This window comes from Loxodonta africana, chromosome 8, assembly GCF_030014295.1.
Source record: "Loxodonta africana isolate mLoxAfr1 chromosome 8, mLoxAfr1.hap2, whole genome shotgun sequence".
NCBI classification, from domain to species: Eukaryota; Metazoa; Chordata; class Mammalia; order Proboscidea; family Elephantidae; genus Loxodonta; species Loxodonta africana.
The window spans coordinates 89,997,147-90,017,342 of NC_087349.1; the positions used below are offsets into that span (position 1 = coordinate 89,997,147).

Sequence of the window (20,196 nt, forward strand, 5' to 3'; positions counted from 1 at the left end):
TCTTTACAAATGACCTCTCAGAATAGCTGCCTATATACTATTTAATAGTTCAAGGAGCTACTGAAATCCATAAAGATTAAGTAGTTTACCGAAACAATGACTTACCTAAACACAAAATTATTCGGAGCAGATGCAAGTCATAAATTTTAAGTCTCTGATGACACCAAATGACACTTCTTTTTTACCTATCAGTAATAATAATAGAAAATCCCCTTCATCTCTAAGTAGAAGCCATTTGCAAAACATTTGGAGAGCAAGGTACAGGTTACAAGTTTTCATGTGATTCTTACAACATCCTTGCAAGTTGGGTAAGTTGTTACATCTCCTTTGTATTCATGAGGAAACTGAGGCTTAGGATGCTTGGTTAACTTGCCCAGCAAGGAGGCACCACAGAACAGATATGAGTGTAGACCCTGGAGCAAGGCTGGCAGAGTATGAATCCTGCATCTACCAGCTTGTGTCTGAGTGACTCTGGGCAAGGAACTCCATCTCATTTGGCTTTAGTCCTCTCATTTGTAAAATGGGCACAGCTCCCTGGGTTATTGAGAGGTTTAAATAAGTTTATGTAGCATGCTTAGAACCAGTGACTTTTAGGGTTGTTGCTGTTAGCTGCCATCAAGTCAGCCCCTAACTCATGCGCAAGGAGATCTGACCGTTGTGTTCCATAGGGTTCTCATTGACTGATTCTCAGAAATAGATTGCCAGGCCTTTCTTCCTAGCCTGCCTTAGTCCGGCAGGTCCAATGAAACCTATTCAGCCTCATAGCAACATGCAAGCCTCCCCTAACAGATAGTTGGTGGCTGTGCATGAGGTACATTGGCTGGGAATGGAACCTGGGTCTTCCTCAAGGCTGGGGAGAATTCTACCACTGACTTTGTTAAGTGTCCACCGGGGGCAGGTACTATACTGGTTCTGTAAATAGAAATGGAGTCCCTGGGTTGTGCAAACAGCTAATGCTCCTGCTAACTAACTAACGGAAAGGTTGGAGGTTTGAGTCCACTCAGAGGTTTCTCGGGAGAAAGGCCTAGTGATCTACTTTGGAAAAAGCAGCCATTGAAAACCTTATGGAGCACAGTTCTACTCTGACACACATGGGGTCGCCATGACTCAGAACGGACTCCATGGCAACTGGTTTCATCTTCTGGTTTATAAATAGAAATGCTGGCACTCAATCACGTAGCTAATCCAGCCCTGACTGAAACCCTCTCATTCGAGCACAAAACTCAGATAAAATATGGATGTAAAATCACTAACACTTGAAATAAAACAATTGTGCAAAATTACCAAAATGGAATTTGCCCACATACTGTGGGATAATTGCTTTAAAAACAGAAAGAAAAAAAAGAACTGCTAAAATTACACAGGCAGTTTCTGATGAATTAAACTTACCCTTCACAATGTTCCCAGCTTCAATATAAGGGGTAAGGAATAATGGCTTTCCTAGGTCCCCCCTTTTTGGTGGGGAAACCTGGACATATTGGTATAAGAAATGAAACAGTCCATCGCTGGAGTTGAATGTTGACAGGACCAGCAAAATGATCACCTTCCACATGGCGCCAAACTGTCCCTCCAGTTCTAGGATAAAAACAACAATATTGCACAAATGAATCAAAAGAGTAAACATTTACCCAGCCCTTTTGCATGCAAGACATTTATGTATTCACTCAAAACAATATGTATTGTCTATAAGGCCCTTTGCTAGGCATGGTGGATACCGTTAGGATTAAGACAGATCAAACCCCTGCTCACCTGAGCTAACGGTCTAGTTGGGAGATCTTCAAGGCATTTAAATATGTAACTGGAGAAACCCCTTTATGTACCTTTTTAAACCGTCTGGAAAGTAAATTCAATGCAAGATGAGATAAAGCCTTAAGACAACAAGGACCCTGAAATTGGTCACCAAATGAGCTGTAGAGACAGTTATTCCACTTTAGGAGGGGAGAGGATGGAGAGACATTCAGGCAGCCAAGGAAGGCCTTACCAATGTGGGATGTGAATAAAGGCTGGGTGGAACTCATATGGAGTCCCTGGATGGTAGAAATGATTCATGCACTCGGCTGCTAACTGAAAGGTTAGAGGTTCAAGTCTACCCAGAAGTGCCTTGGAAGAAAGACCTGGTGATCTATTTCCCAAAAAATCAGCCATTAAAAATCCTACGGAGCCCAGTTCTACGCTGACACACACAGGGTAGCCCGAGTCAGTCAACTGCACAGTAGCTAGTAGCAGCGGTGGAACTCAGGTGGGAGAGATGGGGAAGACACTGCTGGTGTGTAGCGGCTTGGGTGAAGGCCAGATCTCAATTGTCCATGGGCACTTTGCAGTGAAATTTAATATAAACAATGGGTTTCTGTTCGTCTTTTCTGTCTCTTCCAAATCATCAAACTTTGCATCCAAGAACAGAAAAGAAAGAGGGAAGGAAGGGAAAGAAGGCTCTGCAATTATCTTTTGGTCACCACCCCTTTTGCTAGGTGTTAAACTAAGAAGGAGGTCCCAGACTTTACTAGCACAAAGCTTTCCAAGAATCTTCAAATCTGATGTTTGCTTGGAGTATTCACCTGGGCTGATAGTAATAACAACTTAAAATTGTGTGATGATGTCCCTAAAATTATAAACATGTAATTTCATATATGATTAGCTTATTTGAGTCTCCTAATAACAGGAAACTGAGGATTATTACCAATAGTTTTAGATTAGGAAAACTTGACTCAAAGGAGTGCCTCATTTAAGGACATGCAAGTGGAACAATCAGGACTTGAACTCAATCAGGGCCAGACTAGAGAGAGGCAAGTGGGGTGATGGTGCAGGGTTGGGTCTTACCTTTCTCTAAATTTTCACAGTTTTTTGTTCATCATGCATTTTTTTGCATTGATTTTGATTTTTTTTTAAATATTGCAGCACAATATTATTTATTTATATTATTTGACTTTTGAGATTTTTTACACTCCCATAAATTTTATGCCTGAGGTGAGCGCCTCACTTGCCTTACTCTGTCCAACTTCTTAGCTCTAAATTCTAAATAAAATACATGAAATGAATAAATACTCCACTCAGTCAGATTTCTGAGCCAAAAATATTTTGCAAGTAGAAAACCTGCTTTTGATTGTTCAGTGCTTTAAAATGCCAAGCCATTAAAACATCTTAAAAACACACAATGTGTAAAAATCTATCATCCACATACTTATCACAATCCAATTTGGCATAATACAAAAATATTGGTTGTAGAAAATTTTTGAAGCTTTTCAGCCACATGTCTCCAGTGATATAAAAGTTTACAAATATAATTTGATTGAATATATAACCCTTCTCATCTCTCATGGTTGTCTTAATATAATTTTCCATACTTAATATAAACAAGTCCAACCAAACACAGAATGTAGCTTAAAAAAAAAATGCTTTTTCCCATTATTAACTATAATAAGGAATAAAATGAACTTAGAAAGTGAAATTACATTTCTGTGAAGTCCAAGGGTAATGGCCATCATGGCACTGTTAGAACATTTTTTTTTTTTAGTTATGTGAACTTGTTACACTGACGTTTTAACAACACCACTACTTCCAAGGAACACTTAAAATCAACCATCTTACTTTCTAAATGGTCAGAAAAAAAAAAAAAAAAACTGAGGTATTAAAAAAATAATGGAAGAAGCTCTTCCGGGAAGTTTTTCCTGGGGGCAGAAACAAGAAAGCCATCATGCCATCTAATTTGTCAATCTTCCTGCTGCAAACCTCCAGCCCCCTTTAATGAAAGCCATTAATATTTAAATAACTTGGGTAGTTACACCACTTCCCCTGTAAGCAGATGTTGATTCAAAGACGTTAAAGCAAGAAAGAGGTAGAACTGGTCGTTTTAACTGACATAAATCTAATACATGAGTTGGGTCAATTTAGTAACTCTTGTTAACATGTAATCAAGCAACTATTAGAGTCATGGTTTCCCATGTAGGTGAATTAAAGCAACAGCGTAATTTCATTTCACAGTTCTTACTTAACGGTCAGAATTCCTGAGCTGTGCTTAGCTGTCATCTCTCATAACAAAAATGAAAGTTATTATCACGAATGGAAAAGTAGTTTTGTTTTTTTTTTTCTTAGCATCCTTCTGGAATGTTTTTGCTTATCCTAAGTTAGCCTGAATCTTTTTTATTCATTGAACATTTAGTGAAACATTCTAAGCAAATAAATCCTGCACTGGAAGCTATCTCCTGCAGAAAGGCAACAAATCTATTAACCACACACTTTATCATACATCGATTTGAAATAATATGAAAACACTGGTGTTATTTCCACTTCAAATATATCATACTGAAGGATTCAGATAAAAAAACATTCCTCATAACAAATGTTAAGAAATAGAATAAAATGAAGGTGAATATTACCAAAGCAGTATTGGCAGAATCAAATAACATAAGGTCAAAAATATATGATTTGCTCAAATTGTTTTACTAGGCCTCAAATATTAGAGTTGGAAACCATGTGTGCAATGTATCATTTTTTGATAAAACAAAGCTAGTTATCACAGTAGGCTTTAGAATAATAAAAACTGTCAACAACGTAAACTCCCAGCAATAAGACATTGGATAAATAAGTTATTGTATATCAAAAAGATGGAATAACTTAGAGCCCTCGAAATAACTCTGCTAAGAAAGTTTTGGGAAATATGATAAAATGTTAGGTGAAGAAAAGCAGCATATTATATTACACATATGATATGACATCAACTAGCTGAAGTACACATAGAAGAATTCCAGTTTCCAGCCTGACGTGTAAAGAGCTTGAAAGTGGTCACTCTTGTCCTCACAACAAGAGAAAAGCTAAAAGACTGAAAATCAGCAACTTTTCTTAGATCCATCAGAGAATGGAGATACAGGCAAATACAGAACATCACAGCTTACCATGAGGAAAAACCACCATTGGATCCAGTAGGAATATTTAAAGGGTAATTGATGAATCGCTGGAGACTGAGCATGGACTAGCTCAGAAGACAAAAACCCTAGCCTTAAAGAGAGAAAGAAGGAACCATTCTGAAATACATCCAGAGTGTTCCTCTGATCTTAACAATGACCTGTCCCCAAGGGAAACTATTTTACCAGTGCATAGTCAACATAAGTTGGTTCCCTAGGTGGTGCACAGTTTAGTGTTTGACTACTAACCTAAAGGTTGGTGGTTTGGACCCACCCAGAGGCACCTCAAAAAAAGGTGTGGTGGTCTGCTTTCAAAAGGTCACAGCCTTGAAAACCCTGTGGGGTGTTCTACTCTGAAACACATGGGGTCACCATGAGTCAGAATCAAGTCAACAGCAACTGGTTGGTTAGCCAGTATGACTTTAACCAAATAAGTACAGAAAACATAAATAGACTAAAATTATAAAATGGTAAATTGAAAATTGTTATCTCTGGGTGGTGGTATGGATTATTCTTATTTTCTCCTTATTTACTACTTCTTAAGAGTTCTACAATAACTAATCTTATAATCAGAAAAAATTGTTTTTGGTTTGTTTTTTTAAAAACAAGGTGAAGCAATTGATGGACATGGCAAAAAAAATGCTTGCGGCCTTCCATATTACTACCTGGTTATGACCTCTTGCGTTTCCTAGGAATAAGAGTTCTGTTTGTCTTTTCAGAATAGGCTCTTTCTCTAACATTCTATTAAGGTGTCTCCTGATCTCCTGAAGCAGTAGAACCTCAGAGACTCAAAGTAAATTCTCTCCATGGTAAATTAGAAGGCTGTGCACAAATGTGAGATGGTGTCATGTTATTATTATCGTTACTGTGATTATTATGTTTGTATTTTATTATTCTTAGAATAGTGCCATCTACCACTTGTCGGTCAATTTGTCTTACTGTAGTGGTTTGCATGTTGCTATGAGGCTGGAAGCTATGCCACCAGTATTTCAAATACCAGCAGGATCACACATGGTGGACAGGTTTCAGTGGAACTGCCAGACTAAGACAGATTAAGATGAAAGGCCTGGTCAATGAAAAGAAAACCTTGTGGATCACGACAGAACATTGTCTGACTCGCTTGCTTTGAACACACCATCGGGGGGATGAATTGCTGGAGAAAGACATCATATTTGGTGAATAGAAGGCCAGCAGGGGCAAGTGAGACCCTTGGTGAGATGAATTGGCACAATACCCACAATGATGGACTTGAACATGCTGGCAATCTTCCGGATGACACAGGACAAGGCAACATTTTGTCCTGTTGTATATAAGGTTGCCATGAGCTGGAGTCATCTGGAAGGCAGTTAACATCAAACAGGTATGCACATAACAAAAAGCAAAACCCATTGCCATCAAGTCAATTCCAACTCATAACAACCCTATAGGACAGAGTTAGAACTGCCCCATAGAGCTTCCAAGGGGCACCTGGTGGATTCAAACTGCTGACATTTTGGTTAGTAGTCGTAGCAGTTAACCACTACACCCCCAGAGTTTCCAATGCACATAATAGGTCCTAAACAAATATTTGATGAATTGATGGATCTAAAGAATGAATCATGAGGTTTTAGACCTGCATATGATACTAAATGTTCCTTTATCTTAAAGACTATATATATATATATATATTCTGAAGCCAGAGACATAAGTAAGGGACTTGCCCAAGATTACATCTCTGGTGAGCAATAGGGCCAGACTCAAAGCTGGGATTTATGGCCCTAAATCAAATCTGCTTTCTGCCTTCCAATCTTTAGTTACAATCATATTTGGATATTCTAACTCTTATTGCCTCAATATATAATAACAGCCTGAATAGTCCTAAACTCCTATCATAGATTGTTAGCGGATGCATTAAACAAGTAAACACATGATTAAGTAGAAAAACTCATAACTAAATCTTTCTAGAGAAGTCTGGTTTTTAGAAACAGCTCCATACTTGCCAAAGCTCTGCTGTGACTCACTCAGAGACCTTGTACAGGACAGTGGCTTCTCTCTGTGCCCCACTTGGTGTGATAGAGCTGGTCAGTGTGAACCAATTGTTAGATTTTCAGGAACTTTGAGAGCTGGTTGTTCAAAATAACCATCATTAAAAAATTAAACTATAAAAACTTACCATTAAATAAGTTACACTAAAAACAAAAGTAATAAATACTCAAAACATCATTTTCTAATTATTTTATTGAATTTTACTATTATCTACACTCTGGAGTTAAGTTTTTTTGTATTTCTCTGGTGGAAATACTATACAATGGTGTGCTACTGTGCATCTCTTCTGAGCTCTGAGCTCAGGGACATCTTGCTGGTAGCTTGAAATCAGCCATTGTAAGAGTATTTATGCCAGGGAAATTCGCAAACACCATAATCAGGGCTTTGTTAAACATTTATCTGCACACCATTGGTCTTAACTCTCCATAAAATGGTCAAGAAATGACTTTCCATCAACTCACACCCCAATTCCAATTTAAATGACTAGCAGAAGAAGCAAAAAGTTTAAATCCTGCCAAGTTGTCCTTTGTGGAGGCAATGAATAACATGCCCAGATATACAAGGTCTCAAAAAAAGAAACTTGAAAAAGTCACTGGAAGGTGTGCATGCTACCAATTAAAAAAGATTCAAAAACAAAAACTCCAGCATGAGGAATAAGGAGCAAAGAGCAAATATTTGAGCCAGTCTTCATTATCTCTCTGTTCCTCTCCCTCCATGCACTTCTCCTTTTTATAATGCAGGTGATTTCAATCGCATGACAAAAGCCTTTTATATAATAAATATTTTAGCTGAAATCAAAAGTCTTTTGAGGGGGGAGGGGCAAGATGGCAGAAGAGCCAGACCCTTCCTGCAATTCCTTCTTACAACAAAGACCCAAAAAACAAGTGAAGCAGTTATACTTATGACAACCTAGGAGCCCTGAACATCAAAGGAAAAGTTAGAAAACGGAGTGAGCAGCAGGGGGAGGGAGAGTCGGTTCAGAAGCGGAGAGGAGTTGCTGGACCTAAAACACCAGGATCCCTCAGATGCCATTCCCGGGAGTGGCTTCAGCGGGCTGGCAGTAGTGTTTTTCCACAGGAAGAAGCAGTCAGCCACACAGCCTACTCACATCTGCAGAACCAAAGAGGAAGGGTGCACTCAGCAAAAGCTAAATACTTCCGTATATCTTACTGCACCCCCTGCTCCCAAGCTGGCTTCAGTGACACTTGGAGATTCTCAGCTCCCTGCCTTGTTCAGAGCATGGCCCCCTGCTGCAACCACATACCGGTACCTATACCAATCACCCTTGCCCCTCTAAGACTTTAGGACAGAGCCTGTAGCACACACTTGATGATCAGCTACCTGGGTGCCTGAGCTGAATTCTTAGCAAAAAAAAAGTGAATGGATTCCTAGACTGATATACCTGATAACAGCTCTAGCCATCTGGTGACAGGACGCCAGAGCTCCAAAGGTGAAAACAATCAAACTAGCTGACTCAAGCAACCCATCTGGGCATATCGAAACAAAAAAAAAAGGAAGGAACTATGGTACAGTAAGCAAACATAAAATAAACTAATGCAATACATGGATCAGAGACAACAGTCAATATCAAGTCACATAGAGAAACAGACCATGATTGCCTCAACAAGCTCTCAGAACAAAGAACCAATGAACCTTCTGCATGAAGGTGCCTTCCTGGAATTATTGGATGCAGAATTCAAAAGATTAATATACAGAACTATTCAAGACATCAGGAACGAAATTAGGAAGGAGATCAGGCAATACGCAGAACAAGCCAAGGAATACACAGATGAAATAGTTGAAGAAATGAAAAAGGTTATTCAAGAACAAAATGAAAAATTTTAAAATCTGGAAAAATCCATAGACAGGCAGCAATCAGAAATTCAGAAGATTAACAAAATTACAGAAGCAGACAACTCAATAGAAAGCCAGAGGAGCAGAATTGAGCAACTGGAAGGCAGAATTGGTGAACTTGAAGATAAAGCACTTGGAACCAACATATTTGAAGAAAACTCAGATAAGAGAATTTTTAAAAAATGAAGAAAACTTAAGAATCATGTGGGACTCTATCAAGAGAAATACCCTACGAGTGATTGGAGTACCAGAAAAGGGAGGGATAACAGAAAATTCAGAGAGAATTGCTGAAGATTTGTTCATAGAAAACGTTCCTGATATAATGAAAGATAAGAAGATATCTCTCCAATATGCTCATCGAACTCCACATAAGGTAGATTTTAAAAGAAAGTCACCAAGACATATTATAATCAAATTTGCCAAAACCAAAGATAAAGAGAGAATTTCAAGAGTAGCTAGGGATAAACAAAAAGTCACCTACAAAGGACAGTAAATAAGAATAAGCTCGGACTACTCGGCAGAAATCATGCAGGCAAGAAGGCAATGGGATGACTTACACAAAGCATTGAAGGGAAAAACTGCCAGCCAAGAATCATGTATCCAGCAAAACTGTCTCTCAAATATGAAGGTGAAATTAGGACATTTCCGGATAAACAGAAGTTTAGGGAATTCATAAAAACCGAACCAAAACTACAGAAAATACTAAAGGGAGTTCTTTGGTTAGAAAATCAATAATATCAGATATCAACCCAAGACCAGAACACTGGATAGAGCAATGAGATGTCAACCCAGACAGGGAAATCACAAAAATAAATCAAGATTAAAAAAATGCTCAAAACAGGGAAACAGCGATGTTATTATGTAAAAGAAGACAGCATTAAAACAATAAGAAGAGACTAAGAAATGTAGTCATAAATCTTTCATATGGAGAGGAAGACAAGGTGATACAAAGTAATAAAAGATAGGTTTAAATTTAGAAAAATAGGGGTAAATATTAAGGTAACCACAGAGGAGACAAACTATCCTACATATCAAAATAAAATACAAGAAAAAAACAGTGACTCAGCAGAAACAAAGTCAACAACACCAAATATGAGGAAAAGGCAATATATAAAGTATTCAGCCCAAAAAATTTAGCGGGAAAAAGAAACTGTCAACAACACATAAAAAAAGACATCAAAATGACAGCACTGAATTCATACCTATCCATAATTACACTGAATGTAAATGGACTAAATGCACCAATAAAGAGACAGAGAGTGGCAGAATGGATTAAAAAACAAGATCTGTCTATATGCTGCCTGCAAGAGACGCACCTTAGACTTAGAGACACAAGCAAACTAAAACTCAAAGGATGGAAAAACATATATCAAGCAAACAACAATCAAAAAAGAGCAAGACTGGCAATATTAATTTCTGACAAAATAGACTTTAAAGTTAAATCCACCACAAAGGATAAGGAAGGACACTACATAATGATTACAGGGACATTATACCAGGTGGATATAACCATATTAAATATTTATGCACCCAATGGCAGGGCTGCAAGATACATAAGACAAACTCTAACAGCATTGAAAACTGAGATAGACAACTCCACAATAATAGTAGGAGACTTCAACACACCACTTTCGGTGAAGGACAGGACATCCAGAAAGAAGCTCAATAAAGGCACAGATCTAAATGCCACAATAAACCAACCTTGAACTTATAGACATATACAGAACACTCCACCCAGCAGCAGTCAAGCATACTTTCTTTTCTAGTGCACATGGAACATTCTCTAGAATAGACCACATATTAGGTCATAAAGCAAGCCTTAACAGAATCCAAAACATCGAAGCATTACACAGCATCTTCTCTGACCATAATGCCATAAAAGTAGAAATCAATAACAGAAAAAGCAGGGAAAAGAAATCAAACACTTGGAAACTGGACAATACCCTGTTCAAAAAAGACTGGGTTATAGAAGACATTAAGGATGGAATAAAGAAATTCATAGAATTCAATAAGAATGAAAACACTTCCTATCAGAACCTTTGGGACACAGCGAAAGCAGTGCTCAGTCAATTTATGTCAATAAATGCACACATACAAAAAGAAGAAAGGGCCAAATTCAAAGAATTATCCCTACAATTTGAACAAATAGAGAGCAACAAAAGAAATCCTCAGGCGCCAGAAGAAAGCAAACGATAAATATCAGACCAGAATTAAATGAAATAGAAAACAAAAACAATTGAAAGAATTAACAAGACCAAAAGCTGGTTCTTTGAAAAAATTAACAAAATTGATAAACCATTGGCCAAGCTGACAAAAGAAAAACAGGAGAAGAAGCGAATAACCCGAATAAGAAATGAGATGGGTGATGTAACAACAGACACAACTGAAATTAAAAGAATTATATCGGATTACTATAAAAATTTTAATCTTAACAAATTTGAAAACCTAGAAGAAATGGATGAACTCCTAGAAATACACTACCTACCTAAACTAAGGCAGAACAACTAAACAGACCCATAACAAAAGAAGAGATTGATAAGGTAATCAAAAAACTCCCAACAAAAAATAGCCCTGGCCAGGACGGCTTCACTGCAGAGTTCTACCAAACTTTCAGAGAAGAGTTAACACCAACTACTACTAAAGGTATTTCAGAGCATAGAAAAGGATGGAATACTCCCAAACTCATTCTATGAAGTCAGCATATCCCTGATACCAAAACTAGGTAAAGACACCATAAAAAAAAGAAAATTACAGACCTATATCCCTCATGAATGTAGATGCAAAAATCCTCAACAAAATTCCAGCCAATAGAATTCAACAGCATATCAAAAAAAATAATTCACCATAACCAATTTGGATTCATACCAGTATGCAGGGATGGTTCAACATTAGAAAAACAATTAATGTAATCCATCATATAAATAAAACAAAAGACAAGAATCACATGATTTTATCAATTGATGCAGAAAAGGCATTTGAAAAAGTTCAACACCCATTCATGATAAAAGCTCTCAGCAAAATACGACTAGAAGGAAAATTCTTCAGCATAATAAAGGGCATTTATACAAAACCAATAGCCAACATCATCCTAAATGGAGAGAGTCTGAAAGCATTCCCCTTGAGATCAGGAACCGGACAAGAGTGCCCTTTATCACCACTCTTATTCAACATTGTGCTGGAGGTCCTAGCCAGAGCAATTAGGTTACATGAAGAAATAAAAGGCATCCAGATTGGCAAGGAAGAAGTAAAAGTATCTCTATTTACAGATGACATGATCTTATACACAGAAAACCCCAAGGAATCCTCAAGAAAACTACTGCAACTAATAGAAGAGTTCAGCAGAGTATCAGGATACAAGATAAGCATACAAAAATCAGCTGGATTCCTCTACACCAAGAAAAAAGAACGTCGAAGAAGAAATCACCAAATCAATACCATTTACAGTAGCCCCCAAGAAGATAAAATACTTAGGGAATAAATCTTACCAGAGATGTAAAAGAAAACTACAACACACTTGTGCAAGAAACCAAAAGAGACCTATATGAATAGAAAAACATACCTTGTTCATGGATAGGAAGACTTAGCATTGTAAAAATGTCTATTCTACCAAAAGTGATCTAGAGATACAATTTAATTCTGATCCAAATTCCAATGACATTTTTTAATGACATGGGAAAAAAATCACCAACTTCATATGGAAGAAAAAGAGGCCCCGGATAAGTAAAGCATTACTGAAAAAGAACAAAGTGGGTGGCCTCACTCTACCTGATTTCAGAGTCTATTATACCGCCACAGTAGTCAAGAGAGGCTGGTACTGGTACGACAACTGATACGTAGACCAATGGGACAGAATTGAGAATCGAGACATAAATCATCCACATATGAGCAGCTGATATTTGACAAAGGCCCAAAGTCAGTTAAATGGGGAAAAGACAGTCTTTTTAACAAATGGTGCTGGCATAACTAGATATCCATATGCAAAAAAAAAAAAAAAAATGAAATAAGACCCATACCTCACACCATGCATAAAAATGAACTCAAAATGGATCAAAGACTTAAATATAAAATCTAAAACGATAAAGATCATGGAAGAAAAAACAGGGACAATGTTAGGAGCCCTAATACGTGGCATAAACAGTATACAAAACATTACTAACAATGCAGAAGACAAACTAGATAACTGGAGCTCCTAAAAATCAAACACCTACGCTCATCCAAAGACTTCACCAAAAGAGTAAAAGACCATCTACAGACTGGGAAAAAGTTTTTAGCTATGACATTTCCAATTCGCGCCTGATCTCTAAAATCTACATAATACGGCAAAAACTCAACTACAAAAAGACAAATAACCCAATTAAAAAATGGGCAGAACATATGAACAGGCACTTCACTAAAGAAGACATTCAGGTAGCTAACAGATCATTAGTCATTAGAGAAATGCAAATTTAAACTACAATGAGATTCCATCTCACTCCAACAAGGCTGGCATTAATCAAAAAAAACAGAAAATAAAAAATGTTGGAGAGGTTGTGGAGAGATTGGAACACTTATACACTGCCGGTGGGAATGTAAAATGGTACAACCACTTTGGAAATTGATTTGGCACTTCCTTAAAAAGCTAGAAATAGAACTACCATGTAATCCAGCAATCCCACTCCTTGGAATATATCCTAGAGAAATAAGAGCCTTTACAAGAACAGATATAGGCACACCCATGTTCACTGCAGCACTGTTTACAATAGCAAAAAGATGGAAACAACCAAGGTGCCCATTAAGGAATGAATGGATAAATAAATTATGGTATATTCACAAGATGGAATATTACGCATCAATAAAAAACAGTGATGAATCTGTGAAACATTTCATGACTTGGAGGAATCTGGAAGGCGTTATGCTGAGTGAAATTCATCAATCGCAAAAGAACAAATATTGTATAAGACCACTATCATAAGAACTCAAGAAATAGTTTAAACAGAGAATAAAATATTCTCTGACGGTCATGAGAGCCGGGAGGGAAGGAGGAGGAGGGAGGAGTATTCACTAATTAGATAGCAGATAAGAACTATTTTACGTGAAGGAAAGACAACAATACAGGGGAGGTCAGCACAACTGGACTAAACCAAAAGTAAAGAAGTTCCCTGAATAAACTAAACGCTTCGAAGGAGGGCGGGGGTTTGGGGACCATGGTTTCAGGGGACATCTAAGTCCACTGGCATAATAAAATCTATTAAGAAAACATTCTACATCCCACTTTGGAGAGAAGCATCTGGGGTCTTAAACACTGGCAAGCAGCCATCTAAGATGCATCAATTGGTCTCAACCCACCTGGACCAAAGGAGAATGAACGCCAAAGACACAAGGTAATTATGAGCCCAAAAGACATAAAGGGTCACATAAACCAGAGACTACATCAGCCTGAGACCAGAAGAACTAGATGGTGCCCAGCTACAACCGATGACTGCCCTGACAGGGAACACAACGGAGAAACCCTGAGGGAGCAGGAAAGCAGTGGGATGCAGGCCCCAAATTCTCATAAAAAGACCAGACTTAATGGTCTGACTGAGACTAGAAGGACCCCAGTGGTCATGGTCCCCAGACCTTTTGTTAGTCCAAGACAGGAACCATTCCCAAAGCCAACTCTTCAGACAGGGATTGGACTGGAGTATGGGATAGAAAATGATACTGGTGAATAATGAGCTTCTTGGGTCAAGTAGACACGAGACTATGTTGGCATTTCCTGTCTGGAGGGGAGATGGGAGGGCAGAGGGGGTAAGAAGCTGACGGAACAGACATGAAAAAACAGAGTGGAGGGACGGAGTGTGCTGTCTCATTAAGGCGAGAGCAAATAGGAGTATGTAAAACCAAAACCAAACCCGTTGCCGTCGAGTGGATTTTGACTCATAGCGACCCTACAGGACAGAGTAGAACTGCCCCATAGAGTTTCCAAGGAGTACCTGGTGGATTTGAACTGCTGACCTCTTGGTTAGTAGCTGTAGCACTTAATCACTATGCCACCAGGGTTTCCTAGGAGTATATAGCAAGTATATTGGAGTATATATATAGCAAGTATATAAAGGAGTATATAAATTTTTGTATGAGAGACTGACTTGATTTTTAAACTTTCACTTAAAGCACAATAAAAATTATTAAAAAAAAAAAAAAGTCTTTTGAATTTCCCTTGTATACTTAACTGGCTTTAGTAACTCCCAACATAATAAAAATATCTATGATTCCATAAAAAAAAAGGGGGGGGGGAGCCAAGCAGTAATAGACACTTGAATGAAATCTGTAATAAAAGAAAGGCATAAGAAAGTGGTTATTGCATCTAAGAAAAGATTAATTCACCTCCCCAGATTATCCAAGCATAGCCAAAGCATTTGAATCTTGTAATGAAGGGCTGTTGTGCAAACCTGAATTAAATGCCAGCCCACATTCCAAATCTAGCTATTTTGTTGTATGGTTTCCACTTAAACAAATGATAAAAGGAAAGCTTTATTTTCAGGGACTCACTATTCAGCTTCCTTGATACATCATTTTAATTTCTAAAATTCATATTTGAAGCCCTTTTTCCCAGGGAGGACATGGTACACTGCACCCAGGTAAAGGGCAACATTTTGCCTAAGTGGGGCTGAGACTTCCAGGCCTAGCTCCTTTTGCAGGCCACTCCTCTGGCATCAGACTGCTGCCTAAGCTCTCCAATGAATTGGTTGTCCCTATCTCTGCCTCCAGATCCTTACAATTGCAGGAAAGGGAGGCAAAATAGAGTTACATGTGGTAGAGAGTGAAAAGAATCAGGAAGAGGAGAAAAATAATCTTATCTGACACTATAGTAAGGAGCATTTTCTTGAAATCTCACCCCAATCAAAAGGGGGAAAAGAAACATGAGTAGGGGTGGGCAGTGCAAAGTAGACATGTTCTAAAATGTTAATAACAATTTCAAAATAGACTATCCCTATGATTAAAAGTACTGTCGTGATTATGATACCAGGAAAGCTGTTGTTGTTAGCTGCCATCAAGTCAGTTCCAACTCATGGTGACCCCATGTGTGCATAGCGGAACTGTGCTCCACAGGGTTTTCAAGGCTGTGACCTTCCATAGGCAGAAAACCAGGCCTATCTTCTGAGTTGCCTCTGGGTGGGTTCTAACCACCAACCTTTCAGCTAGTAGTTGAGTGCCATCCAGGGACTCTGATACCAATAATATTATCATTTATCAGATGCTTCCTAGGAACTGTGCTAATTGCTTTGTATTTTTTATTTCCAACCCTTACCAGGTAAGTACTATTACCATCCCATTCTACAGATGAGAAACTCAGCCTCAGAGAATTTAAATTACTTATACAAGTTGAGACAGCTAAGTAAGTGGTGGAGCAAAGAACTGAGGCCAGTTCTAATCCGTCTCCAAAGACCCTCCTACAGCCCCTATCCCAGCATTTCCCAACATGTGCTATGTGAACAAATGTCCCTGCTCCCTTTTCAGGTAAGTTTGAAACACTACATACTATGTTGTTGTTAGGAGCCATCAATTTTGACTCCTAGTTACCTTATAGGGTTTTCTAGGTTGTAATCTTTCCGGGAGCAGATTGCCAGGTCTTTTGCCCATGGAGCCACTGGACAGGTTGAAAGCCAACCTTTCAGTTAGCAGCTGGGTGAGAAGTGGTCAGGTACAGTGGAGGTGGTGAGAAGTGGTCAGGTACAGTGGAGGTGGTGAGAAGTGGTCTGGTACATTCTGGAGATGCACCACCAGGATTTGATAATAGAGTGAATATAATGGCTGATGGAAAGAGCTTACGAAAGGATGACTCCTGTGTTTTTTGTTTAGTGGCTGCATGGACAGTGGGAGCATTAGCGGAGATGGGGAAGACTGTGAAAGGAGTCGGATGGAGGGGTAAGGGTACAAAACTCCAAGAGCTCTACTCTAATTTGCCCATTAAGCATCTGTTAAGGTTCATTTCTATGTGTTAAACAGGCTAGGCTACGTGGCCCAGTTCTTTGGCCAAACACTAGTCTAAATTCTGTTATATTTACATGTGATTAGCATTTAAATCATTTGACCTTAAATAAAGCATACTACCCTCCATGATGTAATATGCTTTATATTACATGGGCCTCACCCAATCAGTTGAAGGCTTTAAGACCAAAAATTGAAGTTTACTGAAAGAAGATTCTGGCTTAAGACTGTGACATAGACATCCCGCCCGAGTTTCCAGCCTGCCACCTGCCCTGCAAATTTTTAATTTACCAGCCCCCACAATTGTGTGAGCCAACTTCTTAAAATAAATATCTCTTTCTCTCTCTCTTTGTGTGTGTGTGTGTAAATATACATATATATATATATATGGGAATGGGAAAAGGAAGCTAAATATATGTCTGGCATTTTATTGCAAGCCAGGATTTCCCACAGGGTACTTTATGAAACATTAGTTTAGAATGATATTAATAGACTTTATAGGAAAAAAAAAGTTTGGGAAATTCTGGGTTAAACAACATTAAACAGGCTTTCTTGTTATAGAACATCTCAGGGCCTTTCACTTGCTAACAGGAAGCACCTGTTTCTTTAACTACTATTCTTAGACAAGCCCTAAGGCCAGCTGGAGAAATGAAGTCCCTAGATAACAAATTCTCTCAAGCCCTCTCAGCTATTATGTAGTGGAGCTGGAATTTGAAGCCAGATTTAGAAGAATTCAAAGTCCATGTACTTTCCATAGACTACTGCGTCAATGACATAATATAACAAAATCTGTCTCAATACACCTTTTGACAAAAACAGAATTCTTTATAAGCTGAATTATCTTGGCATACCATTTATAGGGCTTATGAGTCCTGAAGCTGCGAGTGATTTAAAGCAAATTTTATCTGCAAAGAAGTGAAAATCACACCCAGTGACTGCTTCATAATTGATTTCTAGTGTACTTCCTTCAGTTTTGAAAATACTTTTTTTTTCTTCCTTTTTTTTGAGTAGCTAAAGTTCACAGTTTCCTTATATAGGATTTTAAAACCTTATGGGAAAGGCAGTATCTTCCACTGAGAACTTCCTTATTCTTTTTGCTCAAGTAAATATAGCCCTATTCATTTTAGGATCAGCCTCTTTTTTCCTACCATGACTAAATTTTTCAAATAAAAAATCAGGATGCACAGTGTAGAAAATACAAGGGTAAGACTACAAACAATGGATGAGAACATTTTATATGAGGATGATATGAGGACATCACAGGGAAATCCTGCCATGTGGTCACCTTAAACATTGCTCCCTGAGGTGTTAGGAAACTTCTCCCTTATTCCAAAATAGATTATTATGGCAGTCATGGCCATACAATGCTTCTTTCATTTCTGTAGTACTTTGTCAGCTCATTTCTGTGTATCATCTCATTTGATTCTCACTACCACTTTTGAAACAAATTAGTGTAGTTATTCAATAGAGACCTATCAATTGAACAACTTGCCAAGGTGATAACATCTAAAAAACCAAACCGAACCCATTGCTGCCGAATCGATTCTGACTCATAGTGACCCTACAGGACAGAGGAGAACTGCCCCATAGGATTTCCAGGGAGCAGCTGGTGGATTTGAACTGCTGACCTTTTGGTTACCAGTGGAGCTCTTGTGCCTCCAGGGCTCCAATAACATTCTCATCAGTAGTAAATCTGGGACAGACTCGAAATTAACTGGGCTGTTCACTTATTTAATAAACAAATATTTCTTTAACTCCTAGCAACAACAAATGTATCAGACCAGTATCCTTCAGTTTGTTGTACTGTGGTGGCTTGCGTGCTGCTGGAAGCTATGCCACCAGTATTTCATATACCAGCAGGGTCACCCATGGTGGATAGGTTTCAGCAGATCTACCAGCCTGAGACACAGTAAGAAGGCTTGGCAATCTACTTCCAAAAAGTAGCCAATGAAAACCTGATGGATCACAACAGAACACGTCTTACTTGGCTTGCTTTGGAAGCATCATCAGAAGTAATCAATCGCTGGAGGAGAACATCATATTTGGTGAAGTAAAGGGCCAGCGAGGGTGAGAGAAATCCTTGTTAAGATGGACTGGCACAATAGCCACAACAATGTACTCAAACATGGCAATGATCATGAAGACAACACAAGATTGGGCAATACTTCCGCAGTACATACGGCCACCATGAGTATGAGCTGACTCGATGACAGCTGTCCGTCCGTCCGTCCGTCCGTCCGTCCGTCCATCCATCCATCTATATATGTACGTATCAGACACCTATCTAGTCATGGAGAACAAAAAAGCAAAGTGTCTGCCTTTGTGGAGCTTACATTCTACCGGGGGAGAGTGAGAGATACAAAGAAAACTAAGCAGGGTAAAGAGATAGAGTATAAGCACGTCAAGATGTGGTATTATTTTAGATAGGGTGGTCAGGAGAGGTTTCTCTGTAGAGGTGACCTCTGAACAGATCTGAAGGATGTGAGAAAGTTCCATGTGAAGATCTAAGGAGAAGATATTCCAGACAGTAGGAACAGTGACTGCAAAAGCCATGTAAAAGGAGGTGACGAGGAAGGAAGGTCACTTGGCTGGAATAGAGTGAGTGATGGGTAGAGTGGTACAAAGTTGGATCAGGTATCAGATCAGGTTAGGTGCTGAAAGCCAAAATGTGTTTTGGGGGCATGCTCCTTCCCAGCTCCAGATGTTTGCGTCAGTGTAGCGAGAGTCCAGTAGTTTTAACACTTCTGAGCTCTTTCCATTCCTTTGCTCACTCTCTGAGAGGCAGAAAAATTTACCTAATAGGTAAATTTGGGAATAATAAATTACGCATGTTGGGCTCAACTCTCTCCCCAACCCCACAGGGCTTTTTTCTCTCCACCTTGGGTAGGCCTGTGAACGGTGGACAAGTCTGCTCAACTCCAGACTTCGGCTTGGGAAGCCCATTTGCCTAGAGGCAAAGCTACATCCTCCAACCCAGCCTGTCTCTGTAACAGATGAAATTTTGCTATTCACCTGCCTTGTTCTTTTGTCTTATTTCTCAATTTTTAAGAACTCAGGTGAGAGGAGGAAGGTGCTATCTATTAGGCTCCCTCAGAGACCCCAAAAGAATAGAATTCGGGTTTTATTCTAAGCGTAATGGGCCAGAATTCTTTCTCACTGCACCCTACTGTCTCTATTATCCTGCAAATATTTCACCATATAGGCAAGTGAAGAAAGACATGGTTAACAGTATCCGCTTTAGCCACCACACCCAGCACGTGACGTCCCGTCCAGTCTGAGTTGTGCACACCATCCCTGGAAAAACATGAGGGAGTTGAGCGAAACGAGCTCAAAAAACAAGTCAGCCAAATATCTTCAGGAGGCCTATCAGAGGGTAACACAGTTGCAGTTGACTGTTTAGCAAAATCAGAAGGACGCACAACTGAATCCTCTCACTAAGCATTTTAAAAACAAGCCTGCATAGTATCGG

At 38.9% G+C, this 20,196-nt stretch overlaps 1 protein-coding gene across 2 annotated transcripts in view; it reads right to left on the bottom strand.

The window, feature by feature from the left end:
- CPVL (carboxypeptidase vitellogenic like) overlaps positions 1–20,196 on the bottom strand; it is a 146,370-nt gene that overhangs the window by 113,486 nt on the left and 12,688 nt on the right. For both annotated transcript variants that reach the window (XM_003407043.4, XM_023544320.2), the window contains exon 2: positions 1,390–1,575. In XM_003407043.4, coding sequence (XP_003407091.1) covers positions 1,390–1,552 — 163 coding nt within the window. In that variant the 5' untranslated portion in view covers positions 1,553–1,575. The remainder of the gene's footprint in view (positions 1–1,389; positions 1,576–20,196) is intronic.